Raw genomic sequence first — 26,352 nt, 5'->3', positions numbered from 1 at the left:
ATTTTTTTTATATAATATTTATATATATATATATGTATATAGACAACATAATAATAATACCAGTCAAAAGTTTGGATCCCTTTCGTAATTTTAATTTTATTTTATATTATATATATATTTTTAAATTAAAATTATTATTATTTTTATTTTAATTTTATTTTATATATATATATATATATATATATATATATATATATTATATATATATATAAAATATATAAATAAATAAAAATGAATAAAGAAAAACCATTGAATGAGAAGGTGTGTCCAAACTTTTAACTGGTACTGTACCTGAAAATAAAACATTTCTGATCTAATCTGAATACCTCTTGGTTTTAATTCCTAAATATATTACAATGTCTTTTATTATTACATTTCTTAAATTATTTATCTTTATTATTACATTTCTTAAATACATTTCATTTTTCAAAGTGTAAATACATAAATATATAAAGATGAATATCTATATATAAATACAGATAGATATAGACAATGAGCATACAAGGGCATCACGGGTTCACATCCCTTTACGTAATGACGTAACGTCCTCCGTCCTGTGCGTCGTGCGTAACGCGTCATTTCTTCCAACACCACCGCGTCCAGCCGGCCAGGCCCCGCACAGACCCGCACAGACCCGCACCGGGACCCGGTTCCGTGAGGAGCCTCCGCCGCCGGTATGAGCGCATAAACCGGGAGGAATAGAGGAGGAGTCCCGGGACAGCTCGGTGAGTAAGGGGTGGAGGAGGAGGTGGTGGTGGGGTTCCTTACTGGGATGTCTGCAGAATGAATCACTGGGACTGGGACTGGTTCTTGTGTCTCCACAGACAAATCAAAGTCAATTTTTTTTTTTTTTTTTTCTTTCATTTTCTCCACTGTGATGTAATTAAAGCAGCAGCAGAGATTGACACCACCTCCATGTTCCTCCTGTTCCACACACCAAACCAGCAACAATAAGCAGAACCAGTGGAGGAATACAGATATAAGTACATTTAGTGTTGTACTTAAAGTGGTTTTAGTCCTGGTTGATGTAGTATTGATGTTTGTGAAACTGCAGATATGTAAATATTGCAAATAAATATTGCAATACATTTATTAGACCCATCATTTATTTTAATGAAAGACAGAAATGCATTCGTCAGACGTAACAAGCTAAAACATTGAGGTATTTGTACTTGAGTATTTCCATTTATTCCATATACATCTACTCCAACACATCTCAGAGGTAAATATTGTACTTTTATAAACTCTAGTACATCTCAGAGGTAAATATTGTACTTTTATAAACTCTAGTACATCTCAAAGGTAAATATCTCCACTGTAATGTAATTAAAGCAGCAGCAGAGATTGACACCACCTCCATGTTCCTCCTGTTCCACACACCAAACCAGCAACAATAAGCAGAACCAGTGGAGGAATACAGATATAAGTACATTTAGTGTTGTACTGAAAGTGGTTTTAATTTATGTTTGAATGGAAACAAAGGAAACGACATCCAGTTTTTCTGAAACTGCAGATATCCAGTTTATGAAACTGCAGATATGTAAATATTTAACCAATCATTCATTTTAATGAAAGACAGAAATGCATTCGTCAGACGTAACAAGCTAAAACATTGAGGTATTTGTACTTGAGTATTTCCATTTATTCCATATACATCTACTCCAATACATCTCAGAGGTAAATATTGTACTTTTAACTGTACTACATCTCAGAGGTTAATACTACACTATAAAGTGTTGTACTTAAAGTGGTACTCTTTAAGGTTTTAGTCCTGGTTGATGTAGTATTTATGTTTGAATGGAAACAAAGGAAACGTGCTCAGTGTATATTGCAGTACATTTATTGGATCCAATCATTTATTTTTCAGGTAAAACCTCGTATCTCCAGATGTGTTGATGTTGAACGTTGAAGTGTTTCCTTTATGTGTTGAGAAAATCCTCCTACTTCTTCAGATAAATAAACTCTTTAAAAAGCCTCTAGATCAGCTGGAAAATGCATCGTAACAGACAGAGACGCTACAAACATGATGATCTTATAGAATATGATGCAATAATGTAGATTAAAGTAGCCAACAGAATATAAAGGAGTTACAATGCAACATACACATTAATGCAGCAGAAATATTAATCTAGAAACGTCACATATAATAGTAAATCACTAAATTTACTGCACAATCAATACTTCTACTTACTTTGTTTAAGGTTTTGAGTGCCAGACTTTTACTTGCAGTGAGTGAAAGATCTTAATGCTTCTTCCACCACTGACTAAAACCACCGAGGATTATCTGCAGGAAATATGACCCGAGAGGAGAAACAGGGTTGTTGCATCAGCACAAGGAGAGAAATAGATACAGATAAATAGAGAAAGTAAAAATACAAAGTAAGAAGTAATATATATATATGTATGAATGAAAGACAGGGAACATTTTACTGCACAGTCAATACTTTTACTTTATTTATTTATTCTTATTTATTATGTACCAGAGTTAGCTATAGGCTAATTTACATCTGTAGTCACCAGGCAGGAAACATAGAATAACATTAACACAATTACAATACGGTAATATTCACTTTAAGTACTTTTACTTTATTTAAGTGTCTGAATACTTCTTCCACCACTGGCAGTCTGACAGTCCACCCTCTCTCACACTAAGACACAACCAACAACGATAACGGTGTCCTTGTTTCTGTCTGTCCCCAGCGCCGGGGCTGGAGGAGAGCTTTGGGCGTGGCGACCGTGGTGATGGTGTTGGACTCAGGTGAAGTCTTCATGGATCAGGTCGAAGTTGAAAGTGTTGGCAGCAGCAGGGACCCGTTGGAGCCCGATGTGCGTGGGTCCAGAACCGAGGGCACGGCCAGATCGCCTGCCAAAAGGAGTAATGCTGCCAAGAAGGAGAAGGTGTCCCACAATGGACTTCCTGCCCAGACGAACAGCAGCCAGGTAGCGCAGAGGAGGCCATCATCATCCTCGTTGTTGTCGTCTAGAGGCGGGGCCACGCCCAGACCGCCGCTCCGCCGCCCCCTCAGCCTGGAGATAATGCCCCAGCGCCTGCGGGGGTCTCAGGAGCAGATGGTGGACAGGCGGATCCTGCATCCTCCCTGGAGAAGCGGTTCGGCCGCCCCGTCGCCCCCAGTTCGCAGCCTGACCAGCCCCAGCCTGGGCGCCGGCGGCTGGATGCGCCGCAGTGAGAGCACCTGCTCGGTCAACTACTCCCCGGGGCTCCGGGTCGGCAGGGGCCAAATGAGACCCGCCACCTCGCTGCCGCACATAGCGAAGAGGGAGGTCAGCAGGACGCCAACCCCGTCCTCCAGGCCCTGTCTGCTCGTCGCCCTCAGGCCTCTGAACCTGGAGCAGGAGAAGCAGACTTTCTTCCAGTCCGACTACGACTACGAGCCTCAGTTTGAATACTCCCAGCCGGAGCCCAGGAGTGTGCTGGAGAAGTACCGAGAGGGTTCAGGCCTTTTCCTCGAACAGGTACAGTACCAAACCTCTACGGATCATCTGTGAGTTCATCAGGCAGCGACCTCCGGTTCTGAAGAGTGAAGCTGATGTGGAAGTGTCTTTTACCTGCATTCTCTCTAATGTCCATCAGGGGCGACTCCTCTGGTTGTATAGAAGTCTATGAGAAAATGACTCTACTTCTCTCTTGATTTACTCCCTCAGTAAACATGAGTTTATGGTCTCAATCTCTAGTTTCAATGGGTGACGTCGCAATGACTACATCCACTTCTTATACAAAGTCTATGGGAGTGACGTAGTAGTAGCTAATCACAGTAGCCCCGCCCTAAAGCATACCCTGCTTTATGGTCTGTTTGACTCTAAATGGAGCGTCATTTATTACATGAACATCATGCTGTATTGAAGAAGACTTGATGGTCAGTAGAGAGAATGCAGCTTGAGGACACTTCTGTATTCACATTTAACGTTGGAGCATGGTCTCTCCTCCTCCTTCTATACAGTCTCTGAAGTTCATACAATGATGATGATACCTTTTCTGTCTAACTGCAGGCCGTTGGAATCATGGAATGCGTCCTGAAGAAGTTTGGCTCCTATGAGGACTTTGAGGAGGTGACCGGCGGCACCGTCCTCCCTAAAAGTCAAGTCTGGGCCGCTGTGCGCAAATACTTGCAGAAGGAAGGCTGTGTGGGGGAGGTGAGCGTGAAGCGAGTCTAACAAACACAGCAGACGGTTGTGTTAATGATGACGTTAAACAATGGCTCCTTTTTAGATTCAACAAAACGATTCGAAAATCAAAACCTGATTTGTTGTTTTGAAAGAGAGGCATGTACAAAATCACGGCTGACTAACTGTAGCAAGAGTGGCAGTGAACTTTTAATTATAGTAATCTGATGGAGTAAACTACCACCCACCCCCCCTCCACTGTGTAAAGAAACCTTTGAGGGCTAGTTCACTGTGTACACTGTATGTATGCTACACCTGCCCCACCCTTCCCCCCGCGGGCGTCTGCTGAAACCACCGACTCACCTTACCGCGGCGCAGTTCGTTCCATGCCGCACCACTTGAACATGCACGACTGCTCTTACACAAATACTGCAAAGAACACACTTCCAAGTAAAGACGACACTATTTGTCTACAGGGTGCTGCAGGTGTGATTCCTAGAAACACGGCTCCGTACTTAGGAAAAAAAAGCTAAAATGTCACACAAAGAATTTATAAAAAACAGATTTTATCGATTTGAAAAGTGAGTTTATTGCTTCAGCTAAAGAAAGAAAATGCTGCGTATGGAAATCCAAACTGCGTCTGTTTTTTAAATATATGTGTATATATATGTATATGTATGTAAATTTGTTACAATGCAACTGCGTATATACTGTGTGTATATATATATATATATATATATTAAATCAGCCATTTGCACTTTATTTTTAACGATTTTATTAACTAAGGTCTCTTTTCCTGCAGTTATATTAATGTATGCACACTTCAAATGTTTTATGTGCATTTTTCTTAAACAAACAAAGTGGCACAACAACCCACCCGTTAAAACATCTGCAGGACTATTTTCTTAAAGTAGAAACTGTTTGCACATTTAAAATCTGACCAAACAAACTGAGTCACCATAAGAGGTCGAAGGTCACGGACGCCGGTGTTTCTGTGTGCGTCTGCAGGTGGTGGTGCGTCTGTCTGACGAGCTGCTGTCTCAGGCGGTGATGGTGGTGGAGAGCTGCCGTCCCACGCTGACCATCAACCTGGCCGGAGCTCGACAGCACTGGCTGGAGGGGATGCTGCGACACGAGATCGGTACGCTGCCATTTAACACGTCATTAACAGAGTGTCAGATATTCAGTTCATCGTCCTCAGTGGCTGAACTGGCAGAGGAGTTGAGCTTCAGTAGCATTTTATCAGATTTTTTTCAAGCTTTTGAAAATGAATGTTTATAACAGATTGTACCTCACATAGAAATCAGTTGTTTTGACCAAAAAATGTCCTGGTTCTGAAAACGGAAGCCAATGCTGAAGTATCCTAAACCTGCATTCTCTCTACTGTCCATCAGGGGGCGACTCCTCTGGTTGTATAGAAGTCTATGAGAAAATGACTCTACTTCTCTCTTGATTTATTCCCTCAGTAAACATTGTAAACATGAGTTTATGGTCTCAATCTCTAGTTTCAAGTCTTCTTCAATACAGCATGATGTTCATTTAGTATGACAGGTTGCTACCAGGAACGTATTTGTCCTCTCTACGTCACTCCTCCACAAACCAAATATGGTCACTTTAGTTCACTGGTTGCAAAAGAACAAGATGGCGACGGAACATACATTGCTCCCTTTTTTATTTTGTGTTGATCCTCTCCGTGGCTCAAATGTGAGTTTTATGATCTGTTTGCCCCACAGTTTAGACAGTATACTTTATCATAACAAGACATTTAACTTGACTCCTTTAACCTGCTTCTTCCACATGTCATTCAGTACTAACAGGGCCAAATGTACACCTTTGAGCCACATGAATATTTGTATTGTTCTAACTTATAGCAGTATATTATAACATAGAATCTGATTTGACAGGCTAGCATGTAATCTGTTCTTTTTACTGAAACGAGATGGTCTCATTTATGAAATATTTAACCCTGTGTGTGTGTTTTTAATAACGCATGCAGAAAACAAAGTTATGATCATTGAGCCAATTGTTAACAACAGACGTTTTTTTAAGACACGTAAAGCTTCTAAATTACGAGAGGATTTGTTTAGCGACGTATTTTTATATCGTAGAACAAAACCTTTTTTTAGCTTGTGATCTAACCAAAATCACATAAAAACAAAAAAACGTCCAGGCGAGGGAACGGAAATGTAATTCAACTCATTTCAGTCTTATATTAGGCAAGACAAAATGTGCTGAAATGGTAAAACACAGAATTCAGACAAAATACAAGCCCGATGTGAAGAGGAGTGTTCAAGGCAAGGAATGCCAGAAGTCCCACTAAGTTCATAGAAGCAACAAGAGCAAGATAAAAAAAGAAACGTTTTCACATATTCTGTTATTGGACACTATTGTATATTGTCATATTTGTGGACTTGATTGAACTGAGTGTTTGTGTGTGAGACAGTGCACACAATGTTCATTGTTGACAATGACTGGCCTCTAGTCTTAGTACTGGTAGGAGAGGTTTAAGTCCATTTCTGTCAATACAATGGTGGTGTGTAAATCTGGCTTAGCAGAGGTATGTGTGCGTCTGTTTGAGTGAGGGTGTGTGTGTGTAAGAGCATGTTAGGTGTGTGTCTGTTTGAGTGAGGGTGTGTGTGTAGAGCATGTTAGGTGTGTGTGTGTGTGTGTGTATGATATAATATTCCATCTTCCGTAACCGCTTATCCAGTTAAGGGTCGCGGGGGTGCTGGAGCCGATCCCAGCTGTCAATGGGTGAAGGCAGGGTTCACCTGGACAGGTCTCCAGCCTATCACAGGGCTGACATATAGAGACAAACAACCACTCACACTCACATTCACACCTACGGGCAATTTAGAGTCATCAATTAACCTAAGCTGCATGTCTTTGGACTGTGGGAGGAAGCCGGAGAACCCGGAGAGAACCCACGCTGACACGGGGAGAACATGCAAACTCCACACAGAAGGTTGTCCAGCCCGGGAATTGAACCCAGGCCCCTCTAGCTGTGAGGCGACAGTGCTAACCACTACACCACCGTGCAGCTGATATAATATTGATCACATAAAATAATTAAATAAATAAAATAAATAAAATAAATAAAATAAATAAAATAAATAAAATAAATAAAATAAATAAAATAAATAAAATAAATAAAATAAATAAAAAATAAATAAAAATAAATAAAATAAATAAAATCTTCTGACAATCGTCTCCTCAGGTACACATTACCTTCGAGGGGTGAACAACAACCTGCAGCCGTGGTCCACCACCGAGGGCAGGAAGCAGTTCGGCCTCAAACCGGCCAATCCAACGGAGGAGGGCCTGGCCAGCCTGCACAGCGTGTTGCTACGGAAACAGCCCTACCTGTGGCGCGCCGCCCTGCTGTACTACACGGTGTACCACGCCACCAGCATGAGCTTCAGCCGGCTCTTCGGCCACATCGCTCGCTTTGTCCAGGACCCGGATGTCCGCTGGGAGTACTGCCTGAGAGCCAAGAGGGGACAGACGGACACCTCGCAGCCAGGTGATCAAACACACACACACACACACACACACACACACAGTCACACACACACACACGGAGAATATGAATGCCATTTACTGAATCTACATACTCAGCGGCTATTTTATTAGGTGCACCTGGAACAATCCTGTTATCTGCCATTAAAATGCTTTCATGATGCTTTTATCAATCTAACAAATAATACTTTAATATTGTTGGTTGGCGTCGTTCCAAATTAAATGTCATCTGAATAACTTTTTTCCAGCCCTGACTAACATCTATTTTACAACCTCCAGTTCTTCCGAGTGAAGCCAATGTTGAAGTTTCTTAAAGCTGCATTCTCTCTACTGTCCATCAGGGGGCGACTCCTCTGGTTGTATAGAAGTCTATGAGAAAATGACTCTACTTCTCTCTTGATTTATTCCCTCAGTAAACATTGTAAACATGAGTTTATGGTCTCAATCTCTAGTTTCAAGTCTTCTTCAATACAGCATGATGTTCATTTAGTAAATGATGCTCCATTTAGAGTCAAATAGACCATTAAGCGTAGTATCCTTTAGGGCGGGGCTACTGTGATTGACAGGTTGCTGAAGCTACCAGAGACGTATACGACATCTCGACATCTCGACATCTCAACGTCACTCCTCGGCATTCCAAATATGGTCACTTCTTCTCACTAGTTGCGAAAAAACAACATGGCAAAGGCCGTAATCCAAGATGGCGACGGGGAAATTGCTAAACTCGAGGCTTCACACCGGCAGTCCACAAACCAATGGGCGACGTCACCATGACTACGTCTACTTCTTATAAACATTCTGTGGTTTATGAGCATTTTTATCAGCTTCTCTTTTCTCACATCAGGATTATAAAGAATAAATAACAGCTGGACAGAATGTTTTTGGGGAGGTTTGAGTGAGAAAAGCAAACTGAAAGTGTAAATGTCTGCTCCATCAGTGACACACAGTCGTACTGGAGAACATTTTGTATTTTCTACATTTCCTGCATGTTTTGTGTTTCTGTCTCAGGATGCTTCAGTAAAGACCAGGTGTATCTGGACGGGATCCTCCGGATCCTCCGACACCGAAGGAACATAGACTTCAAGATGTTGACTTCTTTAGGCAAGGTCAGTGGTGATCCCCTTTAAACATAATAAAAGCCTTTATTACCATTAAAATACAAAACAAACTGCTGTATGTTTACTGTGAGCAGGTAAAGAAAATAATCGTTTCATTTTTTTCGGTCAGACTATTATGTTTATTTATTTATTTTAATATAATAATTAACTATTAAACCACTTTCATAAGTGTATGGTCAAATTGTTTTATCGTGGAGAATTTACCGGAAAAATTCAACTAAACTAAGTTAACTTTATTTCTATACCGCCTTTAAAAAGTTAGTTATATGATGTTTGATAGGTCAACATAAAAAATCCCAAACTATGAATATTAAATAATAATAACTCTATTAAAGAAGCACATGGAGAAATTTAACAAAATAAGAAACATGCAGATGAGACATTTTTACAACATGTTACTTCAATTGCTTTCTAAGTTTTATTAACTAAATGCTGAGATGTTGCAGATAAGAGAGGAAGTGTAAACCTGAGCTCAGTGAGATAATGTGCACGTCTGCCCTCTGCTGGGCTTTCTAGGTAAAGAAAGAAAACTGGCACATTGTGCTCAATTTACCTGGTTTCTCATAAGAAGAAGTGAACACTTTAGAAGGGAAATATTTTAATTAACGTTATTATTTGGTATTTATTTAAATTATAGGAGAGAAAAAAAAATCTTAGGTTTTGATTTATGTAAATGTTTCAATGTATGCAGTGTCGTTACAGTAGTTTACATTGTGGTTTAATGATTTCCTGCTACACACTGTAGCTGACTTTATGTTAATGTAGATGATTAAACTGTGATTGACATCCAAGGTATAATACCATACACTCTCTAGACTTCTTTGTTTTGTAATTCAGCATATTTATTATATCTTTCTTGATTAAATGAGCAGCACAGACTCAGTTTTGATATAAATTTGCTACAGCACTATTTCATTTTAAAATGCTAAAATGATTCAAATTCAGGGATGCTTTGATAAACCTCTGTGGGATGTATCGACTTATTTTATAATATTTAAAAATGTGCTGTGAGATTTTTTGATTTTTAGGCCCAAAACAGCATTTTGTGTTAATATATTTTGCAAATTGAAACAATTTACATCTAAACTATGTTGTGTAAAATACTGTAATTTAACACTCACATGCTGTGGATGTAAATTGGAAGAGTTGTTTTGGAATTTGTCGCCAATATCTTTACATTAACAAAAAGTTATTTCGAACAGTTCAAATTATTATTTTTTTAAGTTACGTGAACGTCTTATCGATAAATGAAAGCAGCCTTGTTCTCTGTAAAATAACTGGAGTTCGCTGACAAATGTTGTGGAGTAAAATTACAATATTTACCTCTGAGATGAGGTGGAGTAAAAGAATAAAGTGGCATTAAATGTAAACACTAAAGTAAAGTACCTTGAACATGAACTTAAGAACAGAATTTCTGAACAGAACAGAAGTATTGTATAAGTCGGTGTTTCCCTCCACTGATACACTTTCTTCTTCACTTCTCTCAGGTCTCTTTCGAAGACGTGGAGAAGTTGCGTCCTCTGGCGGTCCTCCCACGGACCAGAATCCCCCACTTCATGCGAGACCAGGAACGTTACCTGCAACACCTGGATCACATCGTCGCCGTCAACGACCTGGACGACACAGCGCTGCAACACCTGCTGCCCTAACCTCCCCACCCCCCCATCCCTGACCTACCTGCACCACCTGAATCCAAGAAGAAGAAGAATCTGGAGGTACACAGACTGTGGTGCGTTTTATATCACTTAAAAAAATATCCAGTATTATCAACGCTTTATTTTAGCTTTTTCTTTTTGGTGTAAAACTTGAACGATACGAACAAAAAGGGACGTAAACACTAACACCTCTATCTACATTTTCACTTTTCGTCCAATGCATGCCCCCCCCCCCCTCGCCTTTATTACTATTTACTATGAAGTTACCTCAATACTGCAACACTACGATGTAACCGACATTATATATGTAGACTCGTACATAATCACTGCATCCAGCACCTGTACAGGACACTGCTAACTGGTCGCGTTCGGATTTAAACGTGCTTTATTTATGCAATTATTTAAGTTGTTTTTTTACTTTGAGAGAGCAATCTGAATGTCTCTGGTATTAGCTTTATACATTTTCTTATTTTATACATTGTTTTTATGCCTTAGACTGTTTGCAATTTTTAAAAAGAAAAGGACACCAAGGACACAAACATTTCAAAAAAACCCGGGGAAGTTATAACTGAGACCATGAATCTTTAAGATATCAAGTGCCAGTGGACTCAGTCAAGTATTCAAACACTCCCCAGGGTGTGTTTTTATTTTTAAAGTATCAGTGTTATTAAAAGACGATAATCAGCTGTGTTAATGTCTTAACGGTGTCCTTGGTGGTCTTTTGACATCAATATGCTACTGTGATGTGACCGCCGTCCCCGAGCTCCCCCCCGCTGCAGAAGCCAAACTGTCTTATGCTACGTTAAAGGTCTTTTTGATCTTGCAGAAAGTTAGATGAGAAGATTGATATCATTTTCATGTCCTGAAGCTTAGAGAATAAAAAGAAACTCTTCTGCTCCAGCCAAAATGTAAAAACGACAATTGTAAAGAGGACTTAACTGCACAGAACACATGTTGAAGCTTCATGTTTAAGCATTGGGCTCTAAAAAAAACCTCCCTTGATCAGTCCTCTACTCTTAACGTTAGCATGTCCGGCTAGGAACTGAGCTTTACTTTCATCAGCTAATAACATTAGTATGTGTAGTGACTCATCCATACAAGTGAAAACATTATGTTTTAAAATACAAACATGTTTGTGAGCTAAGCAGCCAAACAGGCAGGTCTGTGCCAAATAGCTTGAAGCGTAAGTCGTAAAATTGACGTTTTCAATAAATCCAGAGCATTGTAAAGTCCCCCAAGGTTTTTTTTTCCTCCAAAATTCACCACATGATTAGTCTAAAATATTCAAAATAATAATAAACAAAATATTCTGCTTCAATCGATATTTTCACTGCGGTCAAAAGACAGGTTTCCTCTCTTGCTTGCCGCAGACAAAGTGAGGCAGCACTGACGGGTTATATTCATTAAAGAAAGTTGATTTGAAATATAAAGACTCCTTCAGGGGAAACGACATCAGACATTCATAGCTCAATTCCAAGAAGAAAAAAAAATACTTTGGTACAGCACTAGAAACAGGGTTGTTTAAATTAAATAACAGCCATGTTTCCTACTTATAACGCTAAGACTAATGAAAGATGAGTCCATGTTTGCAGCCATCAAGTGCATATTTAAGACCCCTTTAAAAAAGCTTATCCTCTTAAAACAAGTCAGCTGGACACTGAAAAGCATTTAAAACCAATTTATGGAGTTAACGTTAGCTTAATTAGCTAAGCTAGTCATAGCCTGGTATTTATCTTCTAACGGGAGTTTTCTTTTCAGTTAACATCGACAGCTGATATCTAAAAAGCTGCTTTTGTCCAAAATCAAAAAGAATGACCTCAATTATCATGTTTTAAACTGTGTGAGGATGTAAAGCTAACGTAAAACATTCCCAGGCATGAAATAATCCCACACATAAACTGCTTTTTCAGTCTTAATACTAAAATAAGCTAACTAGCTGCAGCTTCGTATTCACAGAGTGGTATCAGTCTCCTCATCTAACTCTCTGCAACAGAGCGAATAAGTGAATTTCCCAAAATGTCGGGCTATTCCCTTAACATGTAGATAAACTGCCAAAGTGGCTTTGTTTTTAAAATCCTGGCTGAGGGGGGGGCGGGGCGTTGTGGGCGTGCCTTCGATGGGCGTAGAGCTCGTCTGCTGTAGCTAGCCGTGTGTTTGTACGCTGCTTTTTACTGTTTTTCGCACTTAAAACTTCAGATGTCAGTCGGGAGGAAATCATTTTGGGCAAAGCCTTCTGTGAGCAGAATTGAAATGAGGATGTGGGACAAAAAACAACAGTAGTTCATTCTTAACTTACAAAAAACACTTGACCAAAATGTGAATTCTACTTCTGTGATTATAAAAATGTTGAATTTGATGATTTACAATGCAACTGAAATTGATTGTGCCGTGTTTACAATTGAAGCCATTTGATAAGCAGATGTAAGTTTTTAAGATTTTGAGCAGGTGGTCATTCGTCTGCTGACCTCGTCAAATCCTGGATTCGCCTCAACGAATGCACCTATTTGTTACGCACGAATGTTGCACAAGTGATTTATGTTCTGGAAAAACACCTTGAAGTTCCGGTTTATTTATTAAAAAGTACACACACTCAAAACGAGCTCTCTGGTCTCTTTTTATGAAGCCGTTGATGACGTCGTGAAATAGCGTTGCATCACTGAAGTTGTCATCTTTATCGTTAAACGGCCAACATTGCCACAAAAAAACAACAACAAAAAAAACTATTTGGACGTGACTCAGGCAGGAATGTTCACGTTAACAGACGGGGTAACGTATTAAGTTTTATTAATGTTATGCCAATTTCATTCTAGTTACATTAGCTAACAGCTATCGTAACAGGAGCTAACGTAACAACAGCTAACCTAACATTAGCTCAGGAAATGCTCAAGGAAAGTAAAAGTACAGCTTCGTACTAAGGTACTGTACTTGATTAAATATACGTACTTATGTTCCACCACTGCTATCTGGACTTTATTGATGGCCATTTGATAACAGAAAAAAAAAAACCTCTTCTGATTCAATAAATAGTCCAACACGCTCATCTTTAAATAAAAATGGTTTATTCTCTTTCAATATAGCTTTTGTTCTATCCGTAGCAGAAAAAGAGCCTCCATGCCATTCAGTGCTAAAACTGGATCTCAGGTCACCACAGCATCGTAATGACGGACAAACGTCTTTACAGCACAACACTGGCTTGATACTGAACCAACAGTCACTTTGCTCATTTTAAAAACAGGTTGAGTGGGGGGAGGACGGGGGACAGGGGGTGTTGGGAGGCAGGAAGAGGAAGGGGAGGAGGAGGAGGAGGAGGAGGAGGGTGAGGGGTTCAGATCTGATTTTTTTTTTTTTTTTTTTTTTAGATCCGACTTATCTCGACTCGGACCAAGCAGCTCAGATTCCTCCTCCCCCTCCCTCCCTCCCTCCCCCGGGCTTTGTTGGGAGAAGTTTAATCCGTGCGTGTTTGTGTATTCTGCAAAATTGACATCTTGCATCCAGTATGGCTGTTGATGTGGAGGCAGAGGTTTCTGCCACGAAAAGGTCACAAGTTGAGGTAACAAAGATACTTCCTGATGGGATGAAAGAGGAACAAAAAACAAACAATCACTTATCATTTGACAGATTTTATGATTAGGAGAAATGTGTAGTGCACAAACAGGTATTTATGTTATTTGCGCTACTATCATTGCTATAATAGGGGTGGACAAAATAATAGAAACACTATTAACAATATACAATTAAAATCGAATAAACACCTCTTTTTAATTAAAACTGAACATTATAACCTTCATGATCAGAAGATTTATGCATAACTGTTGCATTTGTTTTAGCTAGTAGTACCTAATAAACTGGAAACTGTGTGTAATGATATATAAAGGTTTATATATGTGCATTACCTGCTCTCTGGTTATCATGTCGCGTTGGAGCTGCTTATGGCCTTTGTGCCGTCTGTGTTGGCGTTTGCCTGTTCCTTCACCACGGGATCTAAAAAAGGAAACGCAAACATTATCTGACAAACTCAACCAGAGAAAAACATGAATCATACACAGGTGTTTATTTACTTAACCTAAGTGTTTAAAACGTTTTATGTAGCACAATCCATTAAAAAACAAATAAAAAAGATTACTCTATTTAGAAGTACTCTATTGGTATCACTTTAAGAGTACTTGTATTAATACTGGTAGTTTTTTTTAAATGACTCCCAGCCTTACTAAACAGACCTGCTATTCTTTTTCATACCATGAAGGGTTAAACATTTAAACTACTAGTTAATCCACTGAAATACAGTCAGGCTTACAAACCATAAAATTAAAAAACTCTTATGGATTTCTTTAGAACTTTAATTATCTAATCATTTGTAATAAAGTTGCTACAGTAGTGAAGAAACATCAAACTAGTATTCATGTCACACTTCCCTCAGCATCATTTAATCAGTTTATCTCCATTACTGTTAGCAGTGGTTCTGACATCCACACATGCAGGTCAGAGTGGAGGAGCGTGATACTAACAGAAGTAGGGGTGCTGCATGGCCTCGGCCGCCGTCAGCCTCTGCTGGTGGTCGTAGCGCAGCAGCTTGTCCAGCAGGTCCAGAGCCTCCGGACTCACCAGGTGCTGGTTGTCTGACTGGATGAACTGCTCCCAACGCTTCCTCGTTTGCCTGGACACAGAACATGTAACTGACTGACTGACTGTTTATTTAAATGTGAATTATATGAGCTACGTTTATAGTGACGTTTAAAGCAAACTGGTTTAGGGGGATTATTACCATTTGGTAACACTGATGTTATAAAACATGACAGACATTCAAAGCTTCAACCTGAAACCTCAATAAAAGCTATAAATGTAAAATAATGACATTCAGAACAGCGGTATAAAGGAGGCACCAGACAACGTTCACTACTCAACGCTAACGACGGTTGGTTCTCAAAAAGTATTGAGGTTTAAAATATCAAATATAACACAAATAATAGTGAGAAAGTTCACACTGGTCCGTGAGGTAAAGTGTTCATGTATTATTTTTACAGTTTTCGTCAGTTAAACTTACAAATCAAACTTGCAAATTCCCCCGCTGCGGGACTAATAAAGGATTATCTTATCTTAAATCTAAGATATTTGTTAACCTGAAGTGCTCCATTATGGCTCAACCAAAAACCTGCCACTCAACAACAGGACTACCTGTCACATGAGATCCAAGTGTTTTGTAGACATTTGAATGAGTTTCTGCCGTTTGGTCTGAACATCCTGGTACTTACTGTCCCAGCAGGTCTTTGAAGCGAGTGTCCAGTTCTATGTGGTATTTGTGCAGGTAACCGAAGAGCTCGTCTGTGCCGAGAACTTTAGCAATGCGGACCAGCTGGAGAAACAAAAAAACAGACGCACAATTAATACATTAGTTACTTCATTTTATTAAAATTACAAAGTAGAATATGTCCGAACAAATGCATATCTGTGTCTGTTCTTTATTCCGCCTAGAGGTGAGATTAGAATTTGTCCAGATGTTTTGTTTTATGAGTCTTTATCTGACGGGTTACCTGGTCGTAGTTGTCCTGGCCATGAAAAAACGGTTCCTTCAGAAAGATCATGCTGGCCAACATGCAGCCTAGACTCCACATGTCCAAACTATAGTCATACATCTGGGGAAAAAGGATATGAAAACACCAAAGAGTTATTTACAGAAACAGAGATTGTACCAAAATCTCAAGGTGTGTTTTGTGACAGCAGGTACCTGATAGTCCACTAGCAGCTCAGGGCCTTTGAAATAGCGGGAGGCCACCCTGACGTTGTATTCCTGAGCGGGATGGTAAAATTCTGCCAAACCCCAATCTATAAGACGCAGCTGTGACGGAGAGAAAATACAGTCATTCATCCGTTTAACGATACAGGGTGATGCATTTATTATTTATTCATTTCTCTGAGTGGTCGGCATGAAGTCTGGTCTGGAGGAGCTTTTTTTTCTTGAAAACGAAGCAGTTAAAACATGAACCACTTTTTTAAATTAGGAAATAATAAAAAAAAACGAGAGGTGACCTTGATGGACTAAAGCTAACTTATTTTAATTAAAGCAGCATCAATTTATTTATCTGAGTAAAACATCAACATAGGCATATTTTCACCTTTTACAGTTGGCGAACACAAACTTAAGCTTTTATTTGGATTTGTGTTTTTGGGGTAACTGACCAATTTTTGCTCTGTTTTTGGTCTCCACCGACTCCTGAGAAGAATAGCTGTATCTTTACGCCGTTAAATGCTAACGGTCAACTTTGTCATTTGGACAGGTAGTGTGATGTCGGTTTATCAGAGGGTTTTTTTTTTTATGAAAACAGCTGCTTGGAAACTTTTTCTTTTTAACAGCTGCTCAGAGTTAAGAAAAAGTTTACTTTTTCTTTCAAATTTAATTTTTAAAAAGATGTTTTGTAGAAAAAAACATTTTTATATTTTTGGGTACCCACAACAAAAATTTGTTCTTGTTGAGTTTACTTTTTTTCTTTCAAATTTAATTTTTTTTTTTTCATTTTGTAAAAATTTGAGTTTTTTTTTCTTCATTTTGTAAAAAGCTTCCATTAAGCTGAGAGGAACTGCAGAGTTGGATGATAATTCACTATGTGTTAATCAACACAAGTTACAGTCATTTGGCCCACTGGTGGTATAAAAAACATTGATCAGTGCAGCTTTACATAACAGTTTTGAACTGAACACGTCAATGACCAATTGTTTTCTTGCTTAGTTTGAAAGCTCACTCCTTCCTACAATGTATTATTGTTGAAAATCATCATGAAATGCAACATAATTTAATTAAACTTAAGACATTCATTAATCGTTAGTGTGATGATGACCCCTACCTTTCTCATCTGGTGGTCGATCATCACGTTGTGGGGCTTCACGTCCCGGTGCATGATGCCCATACTGTGACAGTAGTCCAGAGCCTGAAAGGAGAGACAAGAGTCACGTATTCATCTGTTCTGTACTGGTTCTTCTTCCTCCCAGTGTGTTTCACTGGTTCAGTATTCTCAAAGTCAACATAGAAACAAACTTCACACATTATTTTCATTATTGTTACATCACTTGATTCTGTTTTTACTTTACAAATGATGTATTCCAAAAAATGTACATAAGAAAATAGCAAAAAGCTGAAGATCACATCTTCAAATTGCTTTTTTGTTTTTTAACCAAGAGTCCAAAACTGAAAGATATTCCAATTAAAAAACAACTAGAAACAGCAAATATTCACTTTTCAGAAGCTGAAAACAGCACATATTCTCCTAAACGAATGATCTAAATGATTAAATAATTATTAGTTGTTGGTGATATATTTTAGTCCATTGACTAATTGTTTCAGCACTGATTTGTTTTGAATTTTTTTTTTAATATCCTGTCTATTTCCAATTTTCAAAGCATTACATCACACTTTGTTTCCTCTCAATCATTAAAGAAAACTTCTAAAAAGAAATATAAATAATCATTTTAACTGTCACATTCACAGATGTTATTTTAAAAGTGGAAAATATTCACGAGTTATAAATAATAAATAAAAAGACACAACATTACTTGAAGATGTAAACAAGATTTTTTGTTTTACCTTGAGCAGCTCATACATGTAGAAACGGATATCGTAGTCTGTCAGCTTCTGGTAAAGCTCCTGTGGAACAACAGGAAGTGAAGAAAATGTTTAGAGGAGAAAACGTCAGCAGCTCAACAGACTTCTACACGTGTACAACATCAACTGGAGGGTTATTATAATGCGTGTTAAGAATAATGGACATCAATGGTAGTGCTGCATGTTCGATGTCGGCCAAACTTAAGTACCTTAAAATCTGTGTTATTGATGCACTCAAAGACAAGCGCTGGTGTTCTGGACTGCAAAGAGAGGACAACACAAGGCTTAACTGAGGAGAGCAGCAGGTAGGTGGAGGTCATCATCACTCACACACACACACTTAAACACACACACACATTCACACACATGACTGGATTATCACTGGTGGTGCGTCGTCATGCAGCAGCGAGGCGGGAGGGTAATCGGACTCACCACCGGGTCTTTGACCGTGTCCACCAGGCGGATGATGTTGGTTCCTCCGCGCAGGTTTTCAAGAATTTTGATTTCCCGCTTGATCTTCTTCTTCTTGACGGGCTGCGTAAAGAAAAACCGAAAAACGTTCAATGTAACTGAAATGAACGGAGAATTAAACCCATGTTCTGATACCTGAAGTATAGCTTCTTAAAGAGAGGTTTTTAACGGTAGCATCCAAAATGAACAAAGCGTAGGGACTGACCAGGATTATTCTTATCTGTGTATCAGGCTTGACTTAAACATTGCTTTTCTAACTTTATAAAAAATCCAATTGCATACAAAGTAAATGCAAAGACACGAGTAATGCATCGCGAATACGTTAAAATCGCATTATTTGCGTTATTAATAACAATGATTATAATCTTTACTTATAAAAGAACATTTCATACAGACTATGCAGCTCAAAGTTCTGCACATAAAAAAGAAATAGAAAAAAAAACAATTATGAAAACAGAAAATTCTAATTCTTTTGAACAATCAAAAAATATCAACAGATAAAGACTGTAAAACATTTTAAATTTAAAATGACAAATAATTAAATAAATGAATAAAAATGTATAGCAAAGCATAGCATCGATGGATCCAAACAAAACATAAATTCACACTTTTTACAGTTCGTCATTATTATGCAGTTATTTCTGCATCCTTTTAGTCTGTTTATAGCAATTAAATCACATTTAGATTATTTGTTTTGGGTTCATACAGCTGTAGTAAACCAGCCGATGTGTGGCTTTCTAGATACAATGAACACCACTCAAACAAAACACTGATCGGGACATTTGCTTTAACACGTTAGCCAGCGTAGTTCTCGTACACCCTTGGTACATGTTTCAGTTTTCATCACTAGATGGCGCCACCTTCTAGACGCGGCACCTTCTGGCACAAATGAGTTAGTCAGCAGTTTGTCTCGGACAACACCGTCGATCTATGAATCTGTGACTCACTATTATTAAAGTTGTCACAGAAGAATGATGTGATGGAAATGAGGATATTTATACCGGAGAATGAAATATGACAAGATTTTGAAGGGCGGTTATACATTTTTCTACAACAAACGTCATCAGCTGCGAGTGAGAGCTCAACCTGCATAATTTTTTTTAAAAGCTCATATGATAAAGAAACGAAGCAACAAAAGAAGAAGTTTCATGCTCACCTTGAGGATTTTCACCACCACTTTCTCATTGTTGGTCACATTTATGGCCTCAAATACTTCGCTGTACTTCCCTCGACCCAGTTTACGCACCAACTGATAGTTGTCTTGATTGCTGAAAGAGAACGGAAACATTTAGCAGTAATTTAACAAAGAACAAAAACAACCATCTCTTTGGTCAGATCATAATTAGGAATACTACAGCTAAAACAATTACATAATGAATCAATTACTCATTTAACACATTTAAGAAGGAAAAAAACACCAAACATTTTCTTGTTCCAGCTTTTCCAATTTAAGGACTTGCGGCTTTTCTCTTTGTTTTAAATGATTGTAAACTGAAGATCATTAAGTTTTGGAATCAAGACGTTTGAAGACATCACAGAACATTTTTTAATACCTTTTGAAATTTATAGACTAAACCATTCATAAATGTATCATAAAAATAACCAAAAGATTATAACAGAATATTGAAAACTGTCATTAGTTGAAGCCCCAAACAAAATCCCCTTTTATGCCTTACATATAATAACACTGCATGATTATTTGTGTTATTTTTTTAACTAAATTATTTCTTCAATTAATATTAACTGTTTAGAAGATACAGTTGCAGGTTCCCAGAGCAGAAGACGTTCTCTTTAATTTACTATTTTTTTCCCGATGTCAGGTAAACAAATAAATAAGTATAAGAAAATGGAGACAAAACAACAAACAAGTCCTCACAGGTGAAACCAATGGATCTTTGTTTAATAAATTACTTTAATTATTCATCAAAATTGTCACCAATGTATTTTCTGTCAATGAAACATGAATCTACAAAAAAAGGAATGTAACATTAACCTGGTGAGTCGACGTAAATACTTTAATGTAGATTCTTGTTTAATGTTATAGATCAACAGTATTAGTGTAGCCTTCTGTATTCATTTGATTAAAATTACTTATATTTGAATGTAAGTCAGACTCTAGACTTCATTATACATATTTACAGAAATAAAGTCGATTCAGTAAATGATTAACATTTTCAAAAGTCATTCTTATTCTATATAGTTTAAATAACCAAAATGTTTTGGTAATAACTATTGATATGATCTTGAAGATATCATTGATACATACTCTGCTATTTGACAGCATTGTTTCATCAAGAAACATAATTAACAGTTATTAAACTCAGTGATGAAAATGTATCAACAGGACGGAGAGCAGGACTCCGGTGGGACCAGAGGAGCTGGACTCTGTGTTTACATCATGATGCTTGGTGCTCAAACACAGTCAAAGTTGATGGACAATGTTTTCCTCATGTTGAGTTTTTTTAAATGTGAAGATGTCGGCCATATTATCTGCCCAGAGAATCTGTTTACATTTCTTATGATGCAAATACAAAATAAATGCACCAAAGGAATGCACTACTGTTTTTGTTTTGTTTACCATGTGTTTGTTGTGTTACAAATGGGCTACAACTGGATATCGTTGTGCATCCCTGTGTTGCACAATGACGATAAATTATCCTTAAATCCTTGAATATCTTGCGATGATGAACTTGCTGCTTAAATTTGATACAGATGTTCATGCCTGCGTTTGAGAGAATAACACATGCAGCTGTACCTCCAGTTTGGCACATGTGCGTCATAGTCCCAGTACTCTCTGTTCTTCTGTGTGTTGACATCGGTGTACACCCGAGCCTTGCTGCTGGCCGGCGTGGATCCGGGCATCGCTAGCTCTGCGGCTCCGTGTCGGGGCCCGTCGCCTCCCTCTGAACGCTTCGCGGGTCGATACTGGAATGCAGCGCAGCGACTCTCCAGGATGTGCGGCTCTAAGGAGATCCCCGCGCGGTGCTTACCATCGGCTGATTCGGCTGCTCGCGCCCTCTGGTGAAAGGCGTCGGGCCGGTCCGACGCAGCGGTGGTGCAGACTGACAGAGCTACGATGACGGAGTGAGTGAAGCCCCTGAGCAGGATGTTGGGCAGGAAGGGATGAAGAGCCGCCAGCTGGAGAGAGAGACCGGGGGGAAGAGGAAGAGGAGGCTGAGAACAGACATGCAAGTTACAATGAGGATGAAGGTCTGATGTGGGAGCTAAAGCGAAAACTTCAGATAACATTTCTTGTCGTACGGCTGCAGCGAACGACCAATTTCATTATTATTTTCTCCGTAAATCACTTAAAATGTTAAAATAACAAAAATGTTGATTTCCTTCAGCCCAACAATCAGTCCAAAACAAAAAAATATTCAATTTACTTTCACATATGACAAAGAAAAACAGCAAGCCGTCTCATACATGAAGCTGAGAAAAGGAGAAACTTTGGCATTTTTGCAAAATACTAACTGATTAGATTTCTATCGATTGACCAATCAATTAATGAACTAGTCGCTGCAGCTCTACTTGTATGATTCTTTGTTGTCACTCAGTTTTAAGTTGTAAAAATTGGTATTAGAGTAAGTGCAGTTTGGGATTTGTGAAAATTGAAAATACTGGAGATCTTTTCTCCGTCCATCTGGACCACATCAGAGACCAAAAGCCACTCTCCTTAGACTTGTTAAACCTTTTAAGATTGTCTTAACTATTCCTGAGTTTTTAAAAACTTTTGTCCTGTTTGTGAACTCGCTTTTTTTGTACTGTGTTCTTATCCATCATGCACACATTAGACCAGGTCAGCCTGAAAAACCACCACACTTAAACTTGTCAAACTACATAAACATGGAGACCTTGAACACAAAAGATACCTTGCGAGACAGAACAAACAGACAATTTGTGACAGTGTCCTGTCACATGTTGTATTCCTGTGAGACCACAGCATCCCTTAGTGTTTAAATATTCCTTTGTCAAATAAGTGAAACATTTTTTAATTGCCATTTGAATGCACATTCTCCATTCAGATCACAACAGGCCTGATGTAGAACAAAAACACTGTACTTGAGAGCTGCCAAACCTGCACCAGATTTACATAAACACACTAAAGACCGGCTATAACCCAGAAAACACAGGAAAGGGGTCAAAACTACCAAAATAAATCCCAAAACAACAGCACTTAGACGTGTCAAACCTGGACTACATTAACATGGTGACTCAGAAAGGCTGTTTGAAACCCAATAAAATAGAAAAATTGTGATTTTACTTCTAACCAGACCACAGTAAACCAGGCCTAACAAAAAAAAAAAAACACTATTTAGTCTCATCAACACTGGACTAGATTAACATGGTGACTCTGAAAGGCGGTTTGAAACCCAATACAATTGAAAAATATTGATTTTACTGCATTTGTTTCTAACTAGACTCTATCCAGATTTAGATGTGTCAATCCTTGACTAGATTAACATGGACACCATAACGACTGGTTCAAACCCAGTTACAGGCTTGTGACACTTTAAATCTATCTCTGAAAATAGAAAAATATTGATTTTACTGCATTTGTTTCTGAGCAGACCCCATTTAAACCAGGCCTAACACAAAAAACACTATTTATTCTCATCAAACCTGGACTAGATTAAAATAGACACCCTGATGACTGGTTGAAACCCAGTTACAGGTTTGTGACACTTTAAATATATCTGTCAAATAGAACATTTTTGATTTTCTGCATTTTCTCACATTAAACCAGGCCTAATAAAATAAAATAAACCACAATTTAGTCTCATCAACCCAGACTAGAGGAGCATGGCGACTCAGAAAGGCTGTTTGAAACCCTGTAAAATAGAAAAATTGTGATTTTACTGCATTTGTTTTCTAACCAGACCCCATTAAACCAGATTTAACACAAAAAACACTATATTTAGACTCATCAACCCTGGACTAGATCCAAATAGACACTCTGAAAGACCTTTTGAAACCCAGTTACAGGCTTGTGACACTTTAAATCTCTCTGTGAAAATAGGAAAATATTGATTTTACTGCATTTGTTTTCTAACCAGACCACAGTAAACCAGGGCTAACACAAAAAACACTATTTAGTCTCATCAACCCTTAACTAGATCAACATGGACGCTCTGAAAGGCTGTTTGAAACCCAGTTACAGATTTGTGATCATTTAAATGTCTCTGTGAAGATAAAAAAATATTGATTATACGGCATTGGTTTCTAACCAGACAACATCAATACCAGGCCTAACACAAAAAACACTATTTATTCTCATCAAACCTGGACTAGATCAAAATAGACACCCTGATGACTGTTTGAAACCCAGTTACAGGTTTGTGACACTTTAAATCTCTCTGTCAAAATATAAAACATTAATTTTTCTGCATTTTCTCACCTTAAACAGGCCTAATAATAAATAAATAAATAAACACTATTTAGTCTCATCCACCCAGAATTAGATTAACATGGTGACTCTGAAAGGCTGTTTGTAACCCAGTGAAATAGAAAAATTGTGATTTTTACTGCATTTTTTTCCTAACCAGACCCCAGTAAACCAGATTTAACACAAAAAACACTGTATTTAGTCTCATCAAACCTGGACTAGATCAAAATAGACACCATAATGACTGTCTGAAACCCAGTTACAGGCTTGTGACACTTTAAATCTATCTGTGAAAATAGAAAAATATTGATTATACTGCATTTTTTTCCTAACCAGACCCCAGTAAAACCAGGCCTAACACAAAAACCAATGCATTGAGACTTGTCAAACCTGGACTAGATTAAAATAGACACCATAATGACTGTCTGAAACCCAGTTACAGGTTTGTGACACTTTAAATCTATCTGTGAAAATAGAAGAATATTGATTTTACTGCATTTGTTCTCTAATCAGACCACAGTAAACCATGACTAACACAAAATAAACACTATATTTAGACTTGTTAACCCTAGATTAGATTAACATGGTGACTCTGAAAGACTGTTTAAAACCCTGTAAAATAGGGAAAATTGTGATTTTACTGCATTTTTACTGGACTAGATTAAAATAGACACCATAAAGACTGTTTAAAACCCAGTTACAGGTTTGTGACACTTTAAATCTCTCTGTCAAAATATAAAATATTGATTTTCTGCATTTTCTCACCTTAAACAGGCCTAATAATAAATAAATAAACACCATTTAGCCTCATCCACCCTGGACATGGTGACTCTGAAACCCAATAAAATAGAAAAATTGTGATTTTACTGAATTTCTTTCCTAACCAGACCCCAGTAAACCAGATTTAACACAAAAAACACTATATTTAGACCCATCAAACCTGGACTAGATTAACATGGTGACTCTGAAAGACAGTTTAAAACCCAATAAAATAGAAAAAATTGTGATTTTACTGCATTTTTACTGGACTAGATTTTTCTGCATTTTTTCACATTAAACCAGGCATAATAATAATAAATAAACACCATTTAGCCTCATCCACCCAGAATTAGATTTAAAACCTATAAAAATATAGATTTTCTGCATTTTCTCACCTTAAACAGGCCTAATAATAATAATAATAATAAATAAACACCTAACCCCCATCAGACCAGACCTGGTTCTTCAGGTCTGTGGACCCCCACAGCTCCTCCGGGCCTCCCCTAGTTTACGTCACTTTACGTCAGTTTACCTGGCCTACCATAAAGCAGTTTAAACGTTCAAAGCAGGCTGAGCGCACCGGCCTCGTTTACGGCAATTTAAGCTAATGCTAACTAGCTAGGAGCTAGCTAGTTAGCACAACATCAAAAAAAGGCTAATTTTTTAAACGTGGAATGCAGCTTAAATATATTAAATAAAACAGTATTTTCACACTTGATATTTAAACACAATACATTATTGATCCATGTGGGAGAGAGAGAGTAATCAATAACCAGAAGGGGGAGCTAATGCTAGCCGGCTAACCTCGTCGTAGAAATATCCGAGCTCGGAGGAAGTCCGCCCGACATGAACGGTTAGCTTCCCGTTAGCTTCTCGTTAGCTTCCCGTTAGCTTCTCGTTAGCTTCTCGTTAGCAGCCTCGCTAGCGGCGCGGTGCTCTGCGTGGACGCGGCGCGGGGGCCTCCCGGGTTTCGGGGTTATCGATCAGGTGTGAATAGATCAGCAGGACTGGCGACGCGGTGATCTCGTCGGATGGGTGGTGGAGGTTCATCTAGCTGCGGGGCGGTAGCAGAACCCGGGGATGCTCGTCCCTTTTGCGGTAAACATGACCCGGATGTGAAGCCGCCGCTCGGTGACCTGCAGGGAGAGAGTTAATTAAACACACTGTCTGTGCTGAGCGGGATGGACGCAGGTTATCTTTAAACACATCACAGGGAGATGTAGGGGAATATGTTAAATTATTTACTTTTAATGCACTTTTGTTTATTTTTTTGTGATTTGTTAAAGATGTTTTATTTTTTGTGATTTGTTAAAGATGTTTTATTTTTTTGATTTTTGTTTTATTTTTTATTATTTTATTATTATTATTATTATTATTATTATTATTATTAAATACCTTGTTATATTGTTTATTTAAATTATTTATTTAGATTTTTTTAATGCACTTTTGTTTTATTTTTTTGTGATTTGTTAAAGATTTTTGTTTTTTTGATTTGTTAAAGATTTTATTATTTTTTTTATTTTGTTAAATATTTTTGTTTTTTTGATTTTTAAAGATGTTTTATTTATGATTTGTTAAAGATGTTTTGTTTTTTTTTTTGTGATTTGTTAAAGATGTTTTATTTTTATTTTTTGTGATTTGTTAAAAGTTTTATTTTTATTTTATTTTTATTTTTTGTGATTTGTTAAAGATGTTTTATTTTATTTTTTGTGATTTGTTAAAGATGTTTAA

General features: G+C 38.0%; 2 protein-coding genes across 2 annotated transcripts; one reads left to right on the top strand and one right to left on the bottom strand.

The window, feature by feature from the left end:
* The first annotated feature begins 622 nt into the window (after positions 1-622).
* kiaa0895l lies at positions 623-11,309 on the top strand. Its single transcript, XM_054616453.1, has 7 exons — positions 623-725; positions 2,701-3,474; positions 4,009-4,152; positions 5,131-5,263; positions 7,340-7,645; positions 8,650-8,747; positions 10,247-11,309. Exons 2-7 carry the CDS (start codon positions 2,743-2,745, stop codon positions 10,406-10,408), a joined length of 1,575 nt encoding a protein of 524 aa, XP_054472428.1. The 5' UTR covers positions 623-725; positions 2,701-2,742; the 3' UTR covers positions 10,409-11,309.
* Positions 11,310-13,755: 2,446 nt separating this feature from the next.
* On the bottom strand, positions 13,756-25,778 carry LOC129104890 (casein kinase II subunit alpha'-like). The gene is made up of 13 exons (XM_054615758.1): positions 25,426-25,778; positions 21,232-21,614; positions 19,633-19,744; positions 18,438-18,539; positions 18,215-18,265; positions 17,988-18,047; positions 17,251-17,334; positions 16,137-16,247; positions 15,943-16,044; positions 15,664-15,764; positions 14,920-15,068; positions 14,308-14,395; positions 13,756-13,980 (listed from the first exon to the last, which is right to left on the bottom strand). Exons 2-12 carry the CDS (start codon positions 21,336-21,338, stop codon positions 14,322-14,324), a joined length of 1,053 nt encoding a protein of 350 aa, XP_054471733.1. The 5' UTR covers positions 21,339-21,614; positions 25,426-25,778; the 3' UTR covers positions 13,756-13,980; positions 14,308-14,321.
* Between the last annotated feature and the right edge of the window lie 574 nt (positions 25,779-26,352).

The sequence above is a fragment of the Anoplopoma fimbria genome, chromosome 2 (genome assembly GCF_027596085.1).
Source record: "Anoplopoma fimbria isolate UVic2021 breed Golden Eagle Sablefish chromosome 2, Afim_UVic_2022, whole genome shotgun sequence".
Lineage (NCBI taxonomy): Eukaryota > Metazoa > Chordata > Actinopteri > Perciformes > Anoplopomatidae > Anoplopoma > Anoplopoma fimbria.
The sequence above is the reverse complement of the archived record's forward strand: the minus strand, read 5'-3'. Positions and strand labels throughout refer to the sequence as shown.